General features: G+C 47.4%; 1 protein-coding gene and 1 long non-coding RNA gene across 8 annotated transcripts in view; one reads left to right on the top strand and one right to left on the bottom strand.

Moving 5' to 3' along the window:
• The first annotated feature begins 2,666 nt into the window (after positions 1 to 2,666).
• LOC109550069 (uncharacterized) lies at positions 2,667 to 19,699 on the top strand. 4 transcript variants are annotated; one of them, XR_002176449.3, is made up of 5 exons: positions 2,667 to 6,327; positions 8,338 to 10,251; positions 11,665 to 11,744; positions 19,291 to 19,411; positions 19,573 to 19,699. It is a non-coding gene; the product is annotated as an uncharacterized lncRNA (long non-coding RNA). The 4 variants fall into 4 exon arrangements; XR_002176450.3 differs by having other exon boundaries at positions 19,288 to 19,411; XR_004523177.2 differs by having other exon boundaries at positions 14,041 to 19,411.
• DHODH (dihydroorotate dehydrogenase (quinone)) overlaps positions 9,080 to 20,099 on the bottom strand; it is a 13,211-nt gene continuing 2,191 nt past the window's right edge. Inside the window, exons 2-9 of one of the 4 annotated variants that reach the window (XM_033843966.2) lie at positions 19,592 to 19,804; positions 17,487 to 17,686; positions 15,081 to 15,163; positions 12,122 to 12,309; positions 11,418 to 11,531; positions 10,196 to 10,400; positions 9,912 to 10,071; positions 9,292 to 9,431 (exon numbers count right to left, since the gene is read on the bottom strand). In XM_033843966.2, coding sequence (XP_033699857.1) covers positions 9,377 to 9,431; positions 9,912 to 10,071; positions 10,196 to 10,400; positions 11,418 to 11,531; positions 12,122 to 12,309; positions 15,081 to 15,163; positions 17,487 to 17,686; positions 19,592 to 19,804 — 1,218 coding nt within the window. In that variant the 3' untranslated portion in view covers positions 9,292 to 9,376. Of the gene's footprint in view, positions 9,432 to 9,911; positions 10,072 to 10,195; positions 10,401 to 11,417; positions 11,532 to 12,121; positions 12,310 to 15,080; positions 15,164 to 17,486; positions 17,687 to 19,591; positions 19,805 to 20,099 lie in introns of all 4 variants that reach the window. The other 3 variants (XM_004314040.4, XM_019935585.3, XM_019935584.3) reach the window with 3 other exon arrangements.

The raw sequence follows: 20,099 nt of genomic DNA, 5'->3' as shown, positions 1-20,099 counted from the left end.
TTCAAACATAATCTGCCTTCCCCAGGATGAAATTGGTCAGAAGTCAGAGCATAAGGATCTTAGGATAAGTTTAAAAAACTATATTCCAAAGAGTTCATATAAACTTTCCTCAGTTTCTGCAACTGCATTCGTAGGACAGAAAGCAAGGACTTCTTCTAGGTCCCAGGAAACAGGTAGGGGCCAGGTTGGCATTTGTTTTTCACCTTAATCACTACACCCAGCAGTGCCCGACACACACACACACACAGACACACACAGACACACACAGACACACACACACACACACACACACACACACACACACACACACTCAGTTCAGTTTGCTGAATAGAACAGGTGATAAACAGAGCCTCTGCCCTCAAAGAGTTCAGAGTGGCAGAGAAATGAGTATACAGCATAATTAAACGCTGCCTGTCACATCAGCTTCTATCTGCAGTAACGAGCAGGCCCTCGGGCGTGAAAGCTGTTGGTAGAACCAGCCCTCCAAGTGCCTCAGGAGAGTGGGCACCCGCCTCATAACAATAACAGCTAACATTGTCAGAGTCCTTCCTGTGTGCCAGGCACTGCTGGGTGAGCTTTCTGTGTGTTTGTTCATTTAATTCTTCAACAGCACCTAAGCAATAGATTCTTTTATTATCTAATAACCCCATTTTTACAACTGGGTACAGAGAAGAGAAGGAACTTGCTCGAGGCAACACAGCTACCTCGAGGCAGGATTCAAACCTGGGCGGAGCCCTAGGCCACCTTAAGGTACTCCCTCCCCAACACGAGGGAGTACTTAACTGGATTTTCAAGGCCCCTCACATATCCAGCCTTGAGTTCTCACAATTAGAGTCACTTTTAAGGGTCAACTAGGGACAAATCCTGTACTGAATTAAGACATTATTACCTGGAAGGGATAAAAAACTTGCTAGCTAACCTCACTAGTCAGGGTAAGGGTATCAGTTCTGAGTGGCTATCAAAGCCCATTAAGAACCGTGTGTATCATTAAAACCAGGACCCTGGCAGTGATACCCAGCAGAGGGCAAGGAAGACCCTAAAACACTGGCACCCAAAGCTGGAGAAGCCTGATGCTGCAAAGAAGTGAGCCCCTGTCCAGGCCCTGAGAGCACCACAGCGGGGAAGCAGGAAGAACCACGTGGGCCTTGGCTGCAAGACGCATTAGGAAATAGACCAAGGAAACTGCCTGGCAAGCATTTGGGAACAGTCACCCCTGGGTGCCAGCCACATTCTGGGTGGAGTTGAGCCATCCACCCCAGTCCCAAGACAGATCTCTCTAGATGGAATGGTGTTAAAATGGAGCTCTGCTTTTGAATCAGTGTAAGAAATCAGGAATTTGCTTAATTATGGCTCCAGGAAATAGTATGAAATTAGTCCTGGCCACAGAGAAATCAGCATAGCTATAACCTGCTAAGCCCCCAGGTGGCCCTTCTCTCTGCTAGGGAAGCCCTGGGCTCCTTCCTCTGTTGTTGGGTGTAACCCAGTGGATTCTGGCCAGTTGTGTTTGTACAGTTGACCCTTGAATAAGGGTTTGAACGGTGTGGGTACACTTATACACAGATTTTTTTCAATAAACACGTACTACAGTACTGCACGATCTGTGTTTGGTCGAATCCAGGGACCATAAAGTTATACACAGATTTTTGACTGCACAGAGGTCACTGCCCCAACCCCTGCGTTGTTCAAGGGTCAACAGAATTTGTGTCTTTGGAGATTTGGAAAGATGGTGGAAAACTCAGCTATCTTCATCCCCAACACATGACATGGCCGCCAGCAGGAAGTAGGATCTCAATAAATGATTCTTGGAAGAATGAGTGAGTGAAAGAACAGATGAATAAGGGTCAGCTGTATTCACACACACATATGTGTATACATACATGTGTGTATACGTGCATATAAATATATATTTGTATGGTTGTGTGTTTGTTTTTTAATGGTTATGTTAGAGTCTCAACTGTAGTTGAAATTCTCATCTAACCAGAGTGAATTTTTTAGGATCCAGGACATGGATTCCACACTTTTTGCTCCGTTGAGGTAGGAAGGTGATCCAGTAACCTTACAAATTCCACATCCAATAAAATGGACGAAGCTCAGCAGGCTGGCCAGCTTCTCGCATAACCAAGGGCTGAAATGGCAGCGCCTCAGTTATAGCTTACGCTTGTCTGGGCAGGAAGGGGGTTGTGCTGCCCCAGGAGGCCTTCTGACCCTCCAGGCACAGCTTTGTTCCTGGATCCAACCAGGTCAACCCTAGTGATTAAAGGGGTAGCAGGTGGTGCGGGCAGGTTGCCTTCACGTGCTGTAACTCTTTCTGTTTCCTGTGGGACACTTGCCAACTGTGGCTTTCAACACCCAGGAAACCTCTCCCTGGCTGGCAAGAATGCGGGGAGTTTTCATGGTAATTGCATTTCCTCCCCAAAAGGCCCTGCCCTTCGGAGTCTGGCCCCTGTGTTGCTACCCAGGTATTTCACAAACACCCACTGCCTGCCGGTTCTGGGTCATTCTCACCCTGCCCCTGCACACACACCTCTTGGCCCTGCCCACCGGTGTCCTCTTAGCTGTGACAGCCACACTAACTTCATTTCCCACATTTACAACCACAAGTTTCTTAGAAAAAATTTCCCTGACTGCCAAGATTCCACAGGTAACATGACAGTCTGATTCCACAGGTAACATTCTCACACTGTGCTAGCACCAGAGATCTGCACCTGGAGGAAAGAGAAATCTTGACATGGGTCTTAGCCAAGTAGAAAGCAGGTAACATATCTTCCAGGTAAGTACAAGATTACAGTAAGTCTCAGTCTGGCTTCTTTATTAGCTGGGATTAAATTTGGCTAAATATGAGGGAAAACCCCAATTGACAGTGACTTAAGCACACAAGGTTTTATTTTCTCAAATAAAAGAGGTAGGGAAATAAGCAGACAGAGCTGGCATGAAGCCCTTTCCAGCTTATGCCTCTGGGATGACCTTGATCCTCAGGTCTAAAAAGGCTGCCAAAGCTCCAGACATCATGATCCGGGCAGCGGCAGACTTCCCAGAAGTTGCACACGGTACTTTCATACGTATCTCACTGAGTAGCATTTGGTCATATATCCACATGCAGCTACAGCAGAGATCAAAGGCTGAAGGAAATATAGCCTTTATTCTGGGAATCCAGAATGTAGAACCGTTTATAAGACAACTCGCCTGATGTCTTCAGAGGTGACGGCTTTAGATTTAAAGACTAAAGAAACATACAGGTGAGCCTTGATTGACTCTAGAAGTTATTTTTAGGGCAATGGGAAAACTTGGAATATGGACTAAATGTTAGATGATATTAGGAAATCATGGCTGTTTTCTTAGGTAAGATCATAGAGTTATGTTTTCATAGGAACATATCCTCTTTTTTAGCAGATGCAGGCTATGAAGTACTTAGGAGTGAAGTGTCCTGACATCTACCATTTCCTTCAAAATGGTTCATCAAAATACTGTATATAAATAGATTAAAAAGATTGGTAAGAAAAGCATGGAAAAGATAGAAAGAATTAATGAGTCTAGGTGGAGGGGGGTATAGATGTTTGTTACACTATTTCAACTTTTCTTATGTCTAAATGTCTTATAATAAAAATTGGGGGAGAGTAATTCTCTATTTGGTTTGGCTGTTCCACGGTCTTTTTCACATAAGGTTGACTACCTCCTGATGAACAGGAATGCTGTTCCTGTCGGCACTCTGGAGCCAGTCAGGTTAGAGGGTCTGCGGGTAGTGGGTTGAATCCTGAGTCTTAGCCAGGGTGGATCTCAGAGTTTGTGGGTGTGGAGAGAGAAGATGGCATCTTGGCCCTCAACTTCTCCAAGGGTATCCCCTATCACCGAGATTGCAGCACAGCAGCAAGGATCCACAAGTCCCATCACCATCTGAGATAACAAATAGGTAGAAAATGAATCCAAGACATCTTGTATAGCAGAGGGCTCAGTGGTATATCAGGATACTACTGGGTAGAGCAGAGCAAGTGCTAGACTTGAAATTAGGAGACTGTGTCCTCCCTCTGCCATTTCTGCCCATATCCTCTTGGGGCAGGCACTTAGCTTCAGTTTCCTCATCTGTAAGGTGCAGGTCATAACCTCTACCTCACCTACCTCACACAAAGCTGTCTGAAGATCAAAGAAGACGCTGTGTGATTTGCTGTAAATTTACCAATGTACAAGATAATTAGAAAGATGACCTTGCTTGTCTGAGAATTATTTCATCCTATTAGGCTGCCATGCAGTTACCACAGACACCAGGACCAAATGAACTTTTCAAAATTCTGCTCATGGTGGTTTAGAAATATCTCCACAAATTCTTTTGACATTCCTCCCTTCAAAAATGGAAACTAATTTCCCTCTCCTTGTACTGATATGTGTGCTGGACTTAGTGTCTTGCTTCTAACATAGAGTTGCCAGGTAAATTACATTATGCCCAATTAAATTTGGATTTCAGAAAAACAACAATTTTTTTTTTTTTTTTTTTTTTTTTTTGCGGTACGCGGGCCTCTCACTGCCATGGCCTCTCCCGTTGCGGAGCACAGGCTCCGGACGCGCAGGCTCAGCAGCCATGGCTCACGGGCCCAGCCACTCCGCGGCATGTGGGATCTTCCCAGACCAGGGCATGAACCCGTGTCCCCTGCATCGGCAGGCGGACTCTCAACCAGTGCGCCACCAGGGAAGCCCAACAAGTAAATTTTTGTATAAGCATGTCCCAACTATTGCATGGGATGTACTTATACTTAAAAGCATATCCATTGTTTATCTGGAATTCAAATTTAATTGGGTATCCCGTTGTTTTTGTTTGTTTTACTAAAACTGGCAACTCTATTCTAATGAAGCGAATGAAAGTGACATAAGTAATGGTGTATGACCACCAAGACGAGGTCATAAAAGGCATCGGAGCTTCCACCTTGCTGTAGGTCACTGGCTCTGGAAGAAGCTGGGTGCCCTGGCATGAGGACACTCAGGCAGCCCTTCCTGCCAACGGCCAGCACCAGCTCCCAGGCCATCTTAGAAGTGGATGCCCCAGCCCCAGTGAAGCCTTAGATGACTGCAGCCCTGGCCAACCTCCTGGGAGACCCTGAGCCAGAACCACCAACTAATTTGCTCCTGAATTCCTGACCCGACACTGTGTGGAACAGTAAATGATCGTTGTTTCAAGCTGCTATGTTTTGGATCCTCAGGCTCAGCCCTGGCTGGCACTGTGGTCCCTACAGAATGTCCCCCACTTCTATGGGACTCTGAGCTTCGATCACTAGATCCCATTTGACCACCTTATTTCAGACCAATCAAGTGCCCAGGGCAAGTATCTATGAAAGCTTTTTTATAAAAAGTAATTGCACACAGGAAGTCTATATGTTAAAAGAAGATGAACTTTTGAGGGAGAAGAGAAGGGAAAAGGGACTAATAATACTTGTCAGAGGTCCTGTAAGGACCTTTACCTTCATCAGAAGGAGATACTCAGGCCCTGGGGCCCAGTTCCACTGATTCCCAGCTGCCTGGTTTGGGGAGGTTATTTAATCTCTCAAAGCCCTCATTTTATCTGTGAATACAAGCACAGTAACACCTATTTGCAGGACTTTTTTGATGATTAGAAACATTGAAAATATTGTTTATTAAGAGATTAGGATGTGCTGAGCCATATTGCCCTTAGTATTTAATCCTCAGAACAGCCCTTTGAGATGGGTCTGTCCTTCTCCCCATTTTACACATTAGGAGACTGAGGCCCACAAAAGCTACATGATGCCCACAGCAGGAGGAAAGACATGCAGGGTCGCCTGAAACAACTGAGAATGGGTGAACCCAGGGAAAGCTACACCCCTTCTGTTGCCCTTCCCTGCGTTTTTTTGTTTTTTTTTTTTTTACATTTATTTATTTATTTATTTGGCTGCGTCGGGTCTTAGTTGCGACACGCGGGATCTAGTTACCTGACCAGGGATCGAACCCGGGCCCCCTGCAGTGGGAGTGCAGAGTCTTAGCCACTGGACCACCAGGGAAGTCCCCCTGTGTCTTATTTGAAATCTCTTCTCTCTCTCTCCCAGATACACAAACACACACACACACACACACACACAAATGGATGTGGCAATCACACTGGCTGCAGCCCAAAGTGGCTTGCTAAACCCACGATTCCTTTTTTCTTTTTCCACCAAGGAAGAGACATAATGGAAACTATCTCCAGTGAGAAAGTGGAGAAGGAACAAGTTTATTCCAGGGCAGTACTTGAAAATTCCCGCGTGGAGCAGCCTAAGAGGAAAGGGGCCTCTCTTACAAAGTTGTAGAGAAAGTATGAACTGAACAACCCCCTCAAATGGCAACCTGGCGGTAACTATCAACATTTTCAGTGCACGTAACCTTTGCCTGAGCGATACCATTTCTGGGAATCTATTCCACAGAAATTTTACTGGAAGAGCACAAAGATACATAAACCAAGAGACTCGCTGATGTACTGTTTGTGATGTGAAAAACAAACAGTCTGCACGTCTAGCCATAAGCAAATACTGATATATCTGAGCTGCAGAAAACCAAAGGGCTGTTAGAAAGAGCAAGGTAGATTGAAGGGACGGACATTGAAAGACTCCATGATTATATGGGGAAAAAAAGCAAGTTGTGAAATAAGATTTAACTTACTATTTAACTAATGTGAATTTACTTATTTAACTAATGTGAAATTGGCAGGGGATGCACACAACACAAAATGCAAGAGTCAATAATGTAAATCATGTTAGCAATTCTGCACACTAATCCACCCAACAGTCCTGGGCCTCACGGGGCATCGGCAACCTGGGCCTCCTCCCATGTGTCTCCCAGCATTGCGCTTCTCTGGGCTGAGTGTAGTTTCCAGCGTTAAGAAAAACAGGTACTCCTTACACCACAGGGCCCCTGAACGCAAGCCAACTACTTACGCTGGTGCTCAAGAGAAACAGCAGCCCGTTGAAGCTGTGCTAAAAGACAGGTTGTCAGTCTCCAACAGAGAATCTTCCAAAGGGCACCTCTTCCCCTTTCCTTCCCCCTTTCCCTGAACAGTTCAGTCATAAAGCCATTAGCTGGCACAGAGCAAGGTAGGTGCCTGCAGTGGCAGCAAAAGAGGAGCAAGGGGCTCAAAGTAGAAAATCAATCAATACCCACACAGGACAAACAGGGCGCCCAAAAAGTGTGTGTGTGCGTAAGCATTTGGTGCGGGGCGTCAGAGTCCTAGCTTACAAGGAAAGTGGCCATGCAGGGGGACAGGCCAGCAAAGAAGTCAGAGCCTAAATGAGGTGAGGGGGATGTCTGCCCCCGGGAGCAGCCTGGAGCAGGTATCGGAGCTGTACAAAGTGAGGACAGTGCCCAAGGGGTAAGGGATGGTGAAAGATGTCAGGACCCAAGCAAGGAAAAAGGATGCCAGCACATGGCAGGGGGTGGAAACCAGAGATTACTTACATATGAGAGGACTGATCAAATAAGAAAATAGAGTAAGTATAGAGGTAGTCAGGGTTTCCACAGTCAGAGAAGAGAGTTACAAATATGGGGAGGGAAGAAACTAGAATTAAACTTATGGTTTGGGATTGGAATTGAAGGTATTAGTCTGAACTCATGGTTTTCAATATAGGGAGATATAGAAATATAGATGTATGTATACATGTATATTCCCTAGCTCTATCCCTGGTCAGGGCACTAAGATCCTGCAAGCCACACGGTGTGGCCAAAAAAAAAAAAAAATAGTTCTTTGTACTATTCTTGAAACACTTTTATATGTGTGTGTGATAGATTTTTTAAAAAAGACAGAATAGCTATGGGTATGTGCTTGCATATACAAAGAAAACTGATTGCAAAAATCTAGATGGATACAAAAGTTAACTGTGACTACCTCTGATATGTGGGATTGTTTGAGGAGGGAAGGAGGTAGACAACATTTATTTGGGGGCTATACTGTTTAATTCATGAATAGGTATTATTTTCATACTAAGATTCTTTTTTTTAAGAGATCATTACCTCTATTTTTTATTATTTATTTATTTATTTATGGTTGCACCAGGTCTTAGTTGCTGCACGTGGACTCCTTAGTTGCGGCTCCAGGGCTCCGTAGTTGTGGCTCACCAGCTCCTTAGTTGTGGCATGTGGGGTCCTTAGTTGCGGCACGTGGGCTCCTTAGTTGTGGCATGCAAACTCTTAGTTGCAGCATGCATGTGGAATCTAGTTCCCTGACCAGGGATCGAACCTGGGCCCCCTGCATTGGGAGCACAGAGTCTTATCCACTGCACCACAAAGGAAGTCCTTAAGATTCTTTTTTAAGAAACAGGAAAAAGATCTTTGTAAAAGACAGCAGGAGACTGACTGTTGGCTTCTTGGCAGAGGCAGTGGGCAGAGGCTGAGGGCTGAGGCCGAGATTCAACGATGAGACAAGGACATATTACCTCTACAGCAGCCACAGGCCTCTCCACAGAGCTACCAAGAAATTTTAAAATCAAACCTGCACTGAGGTGAAGAGAATAAAGGTAATTTCCTGTTGGCTGCGAAGGCGTACTGACATCTACAGCACTTCCCAGCCGAGGTTTTCAACCTCCAATCACCATTTGCTTTTCAGTTTTGAAAAGGTTAGCATTTCTGTTTCTTTAGTTAATGACTAGACCTCTTGAGCCCCTTGTCTAGTGTCTTCAAGCACCTCGAGAACCTGCCTGCCCAATGGCCCACAAGTCACAGATTTTTAAATAAGGGGGATAACAAGCCCATTTTCTGAACTATGTCTCTCCAAAATTGCCATGTTAAAATCCAGACTGGCAGTATCTCAAAATGTGACCTTGTTTGGAGACAGGGCCTTTACAGAAGTAATCAAGTTAAAATGACCAGCATGACCAGTGTCCCTCTGTGCACAGAGGGAAGACCGGGTGCAGACATGGAGAGGATGGCCATCCACAGCCCTATTCTTGCAACTTTTATCTAAGTTTGAAATAATTTCAAAATACAGTTAAAATTTTAAATAAAAATAAAGATAGAATGAAAGAGAGTCAAGCTCCTGGGAAGCCCACTACAGATCCCGGGGGAGCAGAGGCCTGGAAGGACCTACAGGATCTGGGCAAGAGGGCTGGGATTTAAATCCAGTTTTTAAATGACTTTATTTTACCGTGATTTTCCCTCCAAATGTCTAATGTCCTTGTAATATTAAAGGATCCTGGGATTTGAATCTAGAAAGAATCATGGATGCAGTTCCTGTCCAACAAGTGGTTGAACAAAGCCTTGCATTGCTTCTGGTGACCCTCATGCTTGGCTTTTACAGTCCAGCCGGTGGAGGGGCCCCTGTGGTTTGGGGATGTGGTCTCCTCTCTCCATCAGCCACAAAGGCTCGCTTGATTTAGCGGGACGGTTCCAGATCAGGCTTCCCACTGACCCATCCTCACCTCCGATGATCTGCTCCAATGGCATCTGTGACTCTGGTAAAACCCTGCTCCCTGGAGAAAGAAAACAAAGCAATTTCAGCAAATGGTAAAGGAAAGGCCTGGCTCTTACTGGAAGCCCACGCTCAACCAGGCTCTATCTCGTCCGTAACTGCACCTGCCTCGCTCTCCCAAACGCATGCTCATGCCCTGTACAGTGTCTTCACCCTGGAATCTACCCAGGTCTTCAGGCCAGGGAGGGAATCAATTTTAAGAACCGACAGCTCCTGACATCAAGCCAGTGTTACTGAATGCCACCAGAACTCCTCGGGCCTATAAACACCATTGCCTTGGAAGTTAATTGAATTCCTTGGCACTGTTTGACCTTTGTCAAAAGAGCAACAGGGTAAGTTTCCCCTGCATTTGGGGTGTACCCCTCAAATGCATTTTCAATGAAGAATAAAGACTGATGAATAGCATCCCCTTGATTTGAGTCATTCTGAGTTGATACCACATTAACTTTGCCTGGTTCAAGCCACAGGTGGCCCCACTCACTTCAAAAGGGCCTCCAGCTCCTGCTTGACTCTGCCCACCAGGGGCGGCCCCCGGTAGGTGAGGGCTGTGTACAGCTGCACCAGGGAGGCCCCCGCCCGGATCTTCTCCAGCGCGTCCTGCCCGCTGCTGACACCACCAACCCCGATGATGGGAACTCTGCCTGCAGAGGAGCACACAGCACACTGTGAGGAAGGCTGGGTGACAGGAGAGCCAGGAGCTGTTTGGCTGCAGCCCCGGCCCCCTGCTGAGTGCAGCAGTTCAGGAACCCCGATACCATCACAGACCCGGCGCCTGAGCCACACGTAGATCTGAAGACAGGGACACCAGATTCTTGCCTTGGGTGAGTGCATACATCTCCCTGATGGTTTGCGTTGATAAATCTCGGAGGGGCTTCCCGCTCAGCCCTCCCATTTCAGAGCGCAGGGCCCCCTGGAGGCTGGCAGGGCGACTCACTGTGGTGTTCGTGACAATCAGTCCATCGATGCCCAACTGCAGTGTGAGACAGAGAAAGAGCCCCTAAGTCAGGGCACGATGGACTTGGAGAAGCTTCCCCGGGGGTCTGAGAGAGCAGCCGGGCCGGGCGCCCACACCTAAGGCCACAGAAGCAAGAGCTAGACCAGGCCTCACTCACTATGCTTTCTGGGCAAGTGTCAGAGTGAGCCTCAACATGACAGTAGCAGCCATCATGTACCAACCACCCGTACAGTTCCCCCAGGACACGGTTTAATCCTTAGAACAACTCAATCTAGAGTGTCCTGTCCAAAGCCTCCAGGTAGTAAGTGGTGGAATCAGGATTTCAACCCCGGACTGCCGGGCTCAGTCTGTGTTTGCGCTACTCCCCTATGACACACGAATCCAGGGTTAGACTGGAGAAAGACAGAACACTGCAGTCTGACCAAGACTGAAGGATGCACAGCCTTAAAGCCCTTGCTGAAGGAAGATGAGGGAAGAGGAGGGAAGAGGCAGGAGAAAATGACCCATTCAAACATTTATTGAAACATTTACTTTTTATTTCAGGCATACCTCATTTTATTGCACTTCACTTTATTGTGCTTCACAGGTACTGGTTTTTTTTTTACAAGTTTCTGGCAACCCTGCACTGTCAGATGATGGTGAGCATATTTTCAGCAATAAAGTTTTTTTTAATCTGGATTATTACACCTCAAATGTTTTAATAAAACAGAAAATAAGAATAAAGTATTTTTTAATTAAGGTATGTACATTTTTTTTAGATGTAATGCTATTGTGCACTGAACAGACTACAGTAGTGTAAACATAACTTTTATATGCGCTGGGAAACCAAAAAGTTCATGTGACTTGCTTTATTGCAGTGGTCTGGAACTGAACCCACAATACCTCCAAGGTCTGCCTGTATACAATAAATTACATCCTGACAGCCCTCCATATAACAGAAAGGAAACCACAAAGACTGCCATCTGGGCTAACCCAGCTGGCCAGGTGGCCCCTACAGGCAATGAAGGGCGTCCCCCAGGCACCGACACTCACCTCTCTCACCACACTGGCAATATCCTCCTTGTCCTGGGCCGTGAGGTCAGGAGCGATCTTCACCAGCACGGCTGGCTTGTGCACTACCTTCAGGGCATCCCTCTCCTGCAGCACCTAGAGCAACATGGGGCCAGAGATGAGGACCCCCAAGACTGCAGTTGACAGTATAACCGTGACCTGCAGCCGCAGATCAGTGTGTTTTCACACTAGCTGTCAGAATAAAGCACCAGCAATTTCTCCTTTTCAGGAAACACCGCTCTCAATTATGCAAAAGACCCCATCAAGTCAGAGCTGATTCCACTCTCTTGAACCAAAGGATCCCCAAGAGTGAGTCCCTAATGTCATTGGCATTGGCTAATATATCAAGGTTTATTTAGACTTTTGTTCCTAAAAGAGACAGCAAATACTGTCACAAGCACGGTTTAATGAAAAGTCATTCTATTCATTCATTCAATGTGCTAGATGCTAGGGACAGAGTGGTAAATGAGAGATGTGGTCCCTGCTCTCACGGACCTTGTGGGTTAACAGCAGGGATACATAACTGAGCAGCTGACTAATACTGAGCACAATCAGTGTTATACAGGGAATCAGAGGGAAGCAAGGGGTCCTAACTGGTCCAGGTCTTAAGGACAACTCCTCGATAGTGGATAGCAACGTTGAAGCTTTGCCCTAGAGGATGAGCAGGTAGGGATGTAATTGCCCACCTTGGTCAGCAGGCGGCGCAGCTCGGCCTTTCCCTGAAGGCTCCTCAGCCCAGCTGTGTTGGGACTGGACACATTCACCACCAGGTAGTCAGCCAAGGGGCCCAGGACTCGAACCCCCTCTGCGTAGTCCGAGGCAGCGTCCACCGAGGTCTTATTCTTCCCCAGGTTTATTCCCAGTGGCAGCCCATCTGTAAATATCACTGGTCAGGATTTTGTCCCCACTCACCGTTTCCTGTGCAACATTCTGAAGCCATCCTTGACCGAAGAGCCCACGAACAGCCTCACAGGCTTTCCAACCCCAAATGTGACCTTTCCCGCGCCAGCTGACAAACGCTGACCTACACACGGCGCTGTTGCCTGCGGGCCAAGAACCGAGCCCTCCACCTTCATCTGCGCAGCTGGGTTTGGGCAGCTCCTAGGATGTTTTACCGCTTTGTGCCCTTTTTCTTTTTTAAGGTTTAATGGAAAATGGAGAAATTAGGAGCGCAAATACTAGTGTTTAAAAAGGTAGGGCTCGTAAATGAAATACGACTGAGAAGAGACAGAAGTCAGTAGCATGCCACAGGGGCAGCTGTTTACCCTCAAGGGCTGCTTGTTAGACTTGGGTCACGTGACTGGGTGTGCAGTCATGAAGAAAAAGCAAAATTAAAGGATATGTATAAAATACTGGAAAATATTTTCGATTCTCATGCCTAAAATGTAGAGGCATAACGGTTTTATAATTTCCATTCTCTGAGAAGGGACTCCCCCTTGTAACGAGGGTGACCACACATCCCAGTGCTCCCAGGACAGCCCTGAATACTCCTGTAGCCTGGGCATAATTATTCATGCCTGCATCCCTTCCACTCTCAAAAGTGTTGTCTCAGTTTGCACAGTAAGTAATATGGTCACCTTACTTTAAAATCCAGGGAATTATCACCTGACTTGTATTTTCGACTTTCAGTGTGTTTCTGAAATGTATTTTTCTATGTGTGAAAGCAAGGGCTTGTCTGTACTTGACTTCTCCTAAGATACTACCTTATCTGCAAAGGCTAAAGTATATCCATGGTACCACCTGCTTTTTCCAGCTAACTGGGACGTCCAGTTAGCTCACAAAATGTATGTCAGGTCAGGGAGGATCAAAGAACAACATCCAGTACTGCTAACTACCTTCTCACACCTTAAATGCAGTCACCTGTTTTATCATCAACTTGAAAGTAAATGAAATTCGTGTCACTCACTTCATGAGTGGAAGGGAGGGGAGGGGTTTAGCATCCAGTTAGACAAATTATGTAACAAGGTCTCCAAGCCTCCCAAATCAAGTGAAGATGGTTTGGAAACTGTAATTCTTTTCCACACAGGTAAACCAGCTTAATAGAGAATATCACTTTCATGTAGCCAGTGGATCTTTCATTAGTAGCCATTTGCCCCAAATGACAAGATTTTGGAGTTAGACAAAAATTGCTGAATTACTCTACCCGCAAAGGGCACCACAGCTCTTAACAACTCATGTTGCTTGGTATGATGCTAGCAATAAGCTGTCTTCAAGGCCTCCAGCTGCTGGTGAACACTATGTGCAGAGCTCTGCTATGGGATTTTGTCTCCAACAAATGTCAGCACCACAGTGGGGGGCGAGGAACGGGCAAGGGAGAACGGGAGAAAAGTGGTATAAGGGGCACTGTGAACAGTTAAAAGAAGGAAAGGGAGACAAGAAGGCAGGAGAGTATCACAAAGCATGAAAGTCCTATCATGACCTTCAAAGCCCACAAGTGGCAAGGTCTATCTACAGTATAGCAGGGTCTGGTTCTGCCAAAGCCAGGGAATTCCAAACAAGGTCATTTCCTACTCCCCAAATCAGAGATTGCTAACTGCCTGGGCCCTTTCAATCTCGCGTTCAGAAATGAATCCAGTACCACAGGTTTTTCTCATCTCACCACCAGGACATCTAATGAGGCTAAACTCCTGGAAGGAGTTCCAGAAAGGCCCACCAAGGAAGATGGCTGCAACCCCATGCAACCCTAGAGGGCACCTGGGAAGGTACAGTGAGGATGGCATGGTGCCAAGACCACTGTGTTCACCCCAAGGGACAGCAAGGCAGAGAGCCCCAGGGAATGAGTATCAGCACCTCCAAGGCAGCCTTCAGAAATGCATGGTGTGGGCTTCCCTGGTGGCGCAGTGGTTAAGAATCTGCCTGCTAATGCAGGGGACACCGGTTCGAGCCCTGGTCCAGGAAGATCCCACATGCTGCAGAGCAACTAAGCCCCTGCACCATGACTACTGAGCCCGCGTGCTGTACCTACTGAAGCCCACGTGCTAGAGCCAGTGCTCCGCAACAAGAGAAGCCACTTTAATGAGAAACCCATGCAATGCAACGAAGAGTAGCCCCTGCTCGCTGCAACTAGAGAAAGCCCTAGTGCAGCAACGAAGACCCAATGCAGACAAAAATAAATTAATGAATTAAAAAAAAATGCATGGTGTTTCCAAATAAGTCATGAAGGATATTTTCCCCAATGCCGGGAGTAGTTATCTCTGAGTAGGGAAGAGTGTGAGTAATTTTAATGTTCTTTATGCTTCCCTGCATTTACTAACACTTCTATAATTAGCATTCATTATTTATAATGGACAAAAGGACAACAGAGCAGGATGTACAAAGATGGCGCCCAAGCCCTGCTCGCATCAACTGCCTATGTGATCACAGAGCAGCCACTCTGCACTGCTTACTTCCAAGCTGTCCCAGTTTGACACAGGTTACATAACGAGGCAGGAACTAAGTGTATCTTTGCTCAGTTGCGAAATTCAGTTAAGAGCTTGGAGGGTGTGATGGAGCCAGGAAAATTCCTCTAGCAGAGGAGCCCTGAGTTCCATACTGTTTTTTCCTATTGTTCAATCATGTTCACTTCACTAGGAATGTTCCTGACTTTCTCCCACAAGTTTCCTTCCAACAACTGAAGAACAGCCCTCTTAGGCAGGCCCCCTTTACCTTCTGTGAGCCTGGCCTGCGTCTGCTGTCTGGCCCGTAACCTGTGTTCCACCACTGAGAGTCCATGACTGTTGAATCCGTATCTGTAGCACAGAAGAGCGTTAGGGAGGAGATAAGGTTAGAGCCCTCAGGCAGAAAGCAAAGACTCTGGAGGGATGGCTCCATGGCCATTTTCAACATATATTTATGATGTAAAAACCAAAGAAAAAAATCAGAGTCAGTTCTTAGACTTCTAAAGTCTAAACACCCCTGGAAATCCTAGAGAACTTGCCAGAACACCATCAAATACAAAGGGAAAGATTAAAATTTGCCAACAAGCCACTTAGCCAACTAGCACTGTAAACAGCCCAGACCTGTCTGGACCTAGCCCACTCCTGCTTCCCACCCAACGGGGCCCTCACCACTCTGATGACCCATCTTCCCACCTCCTGCCTGTGCCCCACGAACACGCTTCCTGGAACCCATCCTGCCACTCCATTCCCCCATCCTTTCTACCTATTAAATCTCCCTCTTCCTGGCCCAAGTCAAATGCACCCTCTCCTCCTTGCATAAAGCTCCGAGCCACAAATGATCCCTCACCTCCTGGCATTCATGGAGTGCTTTGTACCTTTCTCCTAGCTTGGGATGTACGTATATGCTTCAGTTCCCCTGCTGGGTTCCAGTCTTCTCGAGGACAAGGGACACATCTCCTCCCTCACCTGCCACTAGACACTCCGCAAAGCCTGGGCCTCGCCCCTCTTGATCATCTCTACGTCCCCAGCCCCACTGTGGGTTGTTGGCCTAATGGCCATCCCCACTCCCTTCCTCCTTGCCTGTGGAACCCAGCTCCCCTGACATGGGGTGAAAATGCCAATGACTCCTTTCCCAGCCTCGCTGGCAACTCAAGCATGAACTTGAGATGGGGCTTGGTCACTGAGACACAAGGTGATGCCTACCAGGGAGCTTCTGGGAAAATATCTCCTCCCATATCCATACTTCCTTTCCCTTTCTGCTCTCTGATGTCCTCATGCGAGGACGTATGCTTGCAGCTGGGGTAGGCATCTTACAAACGAGAAGGGAAGGCCCACAGAGGTTGGACCAGAGTACTGACGCCACCCTGCCGCTCAACCAACCCTAAAACTGCCTACTTCACCCGTAATGAGAAGAAAATAATAACAAATGCCTATTGTTTAAGCCACTTTGTCACTTGCAGCCAAAAACACCTAACAGATACATGTAGTTGTTGACTCATGTTCATTCAGCACCCACCCTGTGCGAGGCAGAGCAGGGAGCCTGGGCACACAAGTGCTTGGAGCTCAGGCCCGGCCCTCTTGTGCCACTTCTCACCCACGGGACTCTGCCAGGCACTGTCTTCCTGGTACCTGCAATTATTTGTGGCAGCCGAATCATCAACAAATATTTTTTGCCTGAACGTTCTGAAGATATTGATCCCAGCCTACAGGGGAAAGGTCAGTAACTCGATGTCTAATGCTGGAAATTTTCCCCCAAACAAGCACGATGATGCAGGACGTGCAGCCAAATAAACCACGTCAGTCTCCCAGGAGGCCCTTCATGATCCCAAAGGTGCCTACCAACGCCCCCAACGAGGCTCTCAAAACTCTGTTACCGAAAAGAAGGAACTTCTTCACTCTCTGGGTTAGCTGTAGAGAAAACTGCCCAGGGCTTACAAAGAGAAGGGCTTTACACGGTCTAGAAGGACCTCTCTTGCTAAAAGCAGCCGTCTATGTTGATTATTAAATTTCCCAGTTACTAAAGGCTGGAGCTGTGCTGTCAGGTGCAAGAGCCACTAGCCATGTGTGGCCACTGAGAGCGAAGCCTGGCCAGTCCAAAGCAAGAGTGCCGTAAGGAAAACATACTGGATTTCGAAGACTTGGTACAAGTGAAAGAAGGGAAACAGCCAGTCATTTTTATATTGCTTAATATTAAAATTATGATAGAGTATATTAAGTATTTCTAATTAAGTAGTATAATGAATAACTGTTACAAATAATAATTAAATAGAATATATTATTAAAGTTAATTGCACCTGTTTCTTTTTGCTATTTTATTGTGGCTACTAGAATATTTTAAATTACATATAGGGCTCATGATATTTCTACTGGACAGAGCTGGGCAAGGACACTGGAGTAACAATGTGGAAAAAGCACAAACTCTAAAGTCAGATAAGCCAACATCCGTTCCCAGGTTCTCCCGCTTCTGATCTCGTGACTGTAGCTAAGTCGTGTAGCTCTCTTAACCTCATCGTGTATACACGTTAAACTGAAATCATAAAACCTGCTTTTACGCCCGCACAGAGTAGATGCTCAACATGGTTCCAGAACATTCCAAATGACAGAAAAATGTCCACACTGTATGGCAGAAAAAAACACCCCGAGTGTCCTGCTGGGGAGAAGGCTGCTCACCTACCTGTTAATGACGGCTTGGTCCTCAGGGAGGCGGAAGACCCTGGGTCTGGGGTTTCCTTCCTGAGGTTTTGGTGTAACACTGCCTATCTCAACAAAACCAAAGCCCATCTTGTAAAGTCCATCCACAGCTTCCCCGTGCTTGTCAAATCCTGCAGCGATTCCTACTGGATTTCGGAATTTATGGCCCAGGACTCTCACTTCCTAGGGAGAAGGAGACAAAGTCACAGGCACACAAGGCCATGTTGGTGTTTCTCAAAGCGTGGTCCACGGCACGCCTACATCAGAATCACCTGCTTGTGAAACAGCAGATCCCAGGGCCCATCCCCGGACTAAGGAATCAGAATCTCTGGGGGAGGGTGGGGAAGAATGGAACTCTGAGGGAACTTGTTTTTAACAGTGCTCTCCAGGTGATTCTGATGCCAGCCAGAGTTTGAGAACCATCGGGCTTTATCATCACTGAGGAGAAAAACTGTTTCCACCATGAGTTGAGCGGGAGACAGGTGGGGCCTTTTCCAATTACGGTGAAGAACTGTACCTTCTTATCCACTATTTAGCCCCTAGATGGTGCTATTCTGAAACAGTCAGGCAGCAAAATCCTTTAATCTTAGTAAGTCAGCCCCCGCTGTGTCCCTCCTCAGCCAGGTGATACCACGGCCCAGCTGTGTCCTCACGACTCCAGTGCTCGACCCAGCAGCACTGATTGCTGGGCCCCAGAACCAGGCTGGGCTGGAAGCAGGTTCTTCCCTGGCAAACATAGGGCGGATTCCTGATTGTTCTCTATGATGAAAGTGACTGGGGCCTAATTACTGTCAGGTCTAGCCTAACTCCTGAGGGACTTAGTATTCACACCCTGATCTAGCCAACAAATCTAGAAGCAAGATAAATACGTTAAAATGTGGGAAAGGAATCGGGATATCGTAAAGTCAGCAGTTGCCAACAGCATCGTCACTGTCAGCTGATATGGCAGGAAAGCCTGTGCCAGGACTAGCAAGGACCTCCAAGGGTGGTACCATCTGGCCTTGGAAGCAGGAGGAAGCAAGGCTGCCCCGAGGAGGGGAAGAAGAGATGGCAGTGAGTGTGTGCGTGCGGTGCCTCGGGGACTGGGAGGCTGGGAGGGTGGCTACACTGGGGGCCCTGGGGGCCGTGCTCCAGGACGGGTCTCTCGGCCCCAGCTGCTCAACAGGCTCCCTGGGCAGCCTTCAGTCCTCAGGCCCAGAGGTGACGGTCAAATGGGGCTGGCACCAAACCAGAGCATCTGCGTACAGGTCTCCCCCACTTTTCCGAAGTTCTCTTTATGCCACTTTGCTTTTACGAAAGACCTACGTTTGTACCTGTTTTCTCTAACCAATAGGAATCCAAAGAGGATTTTCACTTTTACAGAAAAAAGTGCCACGTGTGCTCAAAACTGCAGGATGGGAAGTGAAAGGGATTCTAAGACAAAAAGGGAAAATGTAGAGAAGGCCCCTTTGATTGCTAACAGTGACCCTTCCCCAAAGAGGTCTGAGTGTGTCTTCTTCATGTTCACGTCATTCTAATGTTCCCCATTTGGTAAGAAGTCTCCTAAATGGAAACTGTCTGGGCTTGCACGAGGATGTAGATTCTAGGAGGACGTGGATTCTTGCACTTTGTTCGCTGCAGAAACCCCAGCACACAGAAGAGTAAGGGGATACGGTGGGGCCCCTGTGTTGAATGCAGGACGGAATGAGGCTGGGACAGGAGTCGTATGCTTTCCTCAAAGGGCTTGGCTAGACATGCCTACATCACATTAGATGTTAGTGATGCTGGCATGCTTCCCTTTTCAGCAGAGGTGAACACTGAGCTACCCGAGACCTCCGCGAGGCAGGATGGCGGCTAACGGACGGATGCTGAGCCAGACTCCATGGGTTTGATTCCTGGCTCAGCCACTTCCTACCTGTGTGCATTTGGGTAAGTCACTTAACTACTCTGCACTTCAGCGTTCCTGATCTGTAGATGGGGATGACGGTTTGGGGTGGGGGGCTAATTTGGGACTCTGGTTTTCAAAAGGATCAACCCCAGCTAAATAAATTAGGGAACTTTGACCTTGACCCTCGTGTCTATCGCACAAGGTGTTACAGGAGTACCTACCAGCATGTCAGAGTCTTGAAACGTGGCACGAGGAAGGAGCCCCAGGGAGGTGACGTGAACAGCCAGCCTGTGGGCTGCCTCGGGGTTCAGCAGCCCCTGCAGAGCCGGCATCAAGTGGTCCGCGTAGAAACGTTCATCCCCCGTGGCCGTCAGGTAGGAGGCGAAGAGAAGTCCTCCGCCCCCCAGGATCACCATGGCATCCTGGGCCCGCTTCTGGAAAAAAGAGCCAATGGGGCCCCCTCAAGGCCAGGCTATAGCACCTTCTCTGAACCCTTTACACGACTCACACACACACAGAGGACATAACATGCAGTGATGTCCGTGGCCTTCTGCTAACGCTGGTCTCCTTGGGTTCTTGCTCACGTATTGCCTCTACAGTCAGAGGCTGTATCTGCACTTCTGCTGACACGCACTCCTCTAGCCCTGAAGGACTCCAGGCCAGGGATTTCAAGAGGGGCAAGGCTTCCCTGGTGGCGCAGTGGTTAAGAATCCACCTGCCAATACAGGG

Source organism: Tursiops truncatus, chromosome 19 (genome assembly GCF_011762595.2).
Source record: "Tursiops truncatus isolate mTurTru1 chromosome 19, mTurTru1.mat.Y, whole genome shotgun sequence".
Taxonomy (NCBI): domain Eukaryota; kingdom Metazoa; phylum Chordata; class Mammalia; order Artiodactyla; family Delphinidae; genus Tursiops; species Tursiops truncatus.
This window is presented reverse-complemented; position numbering and strand designations above follow the sequence as displayed.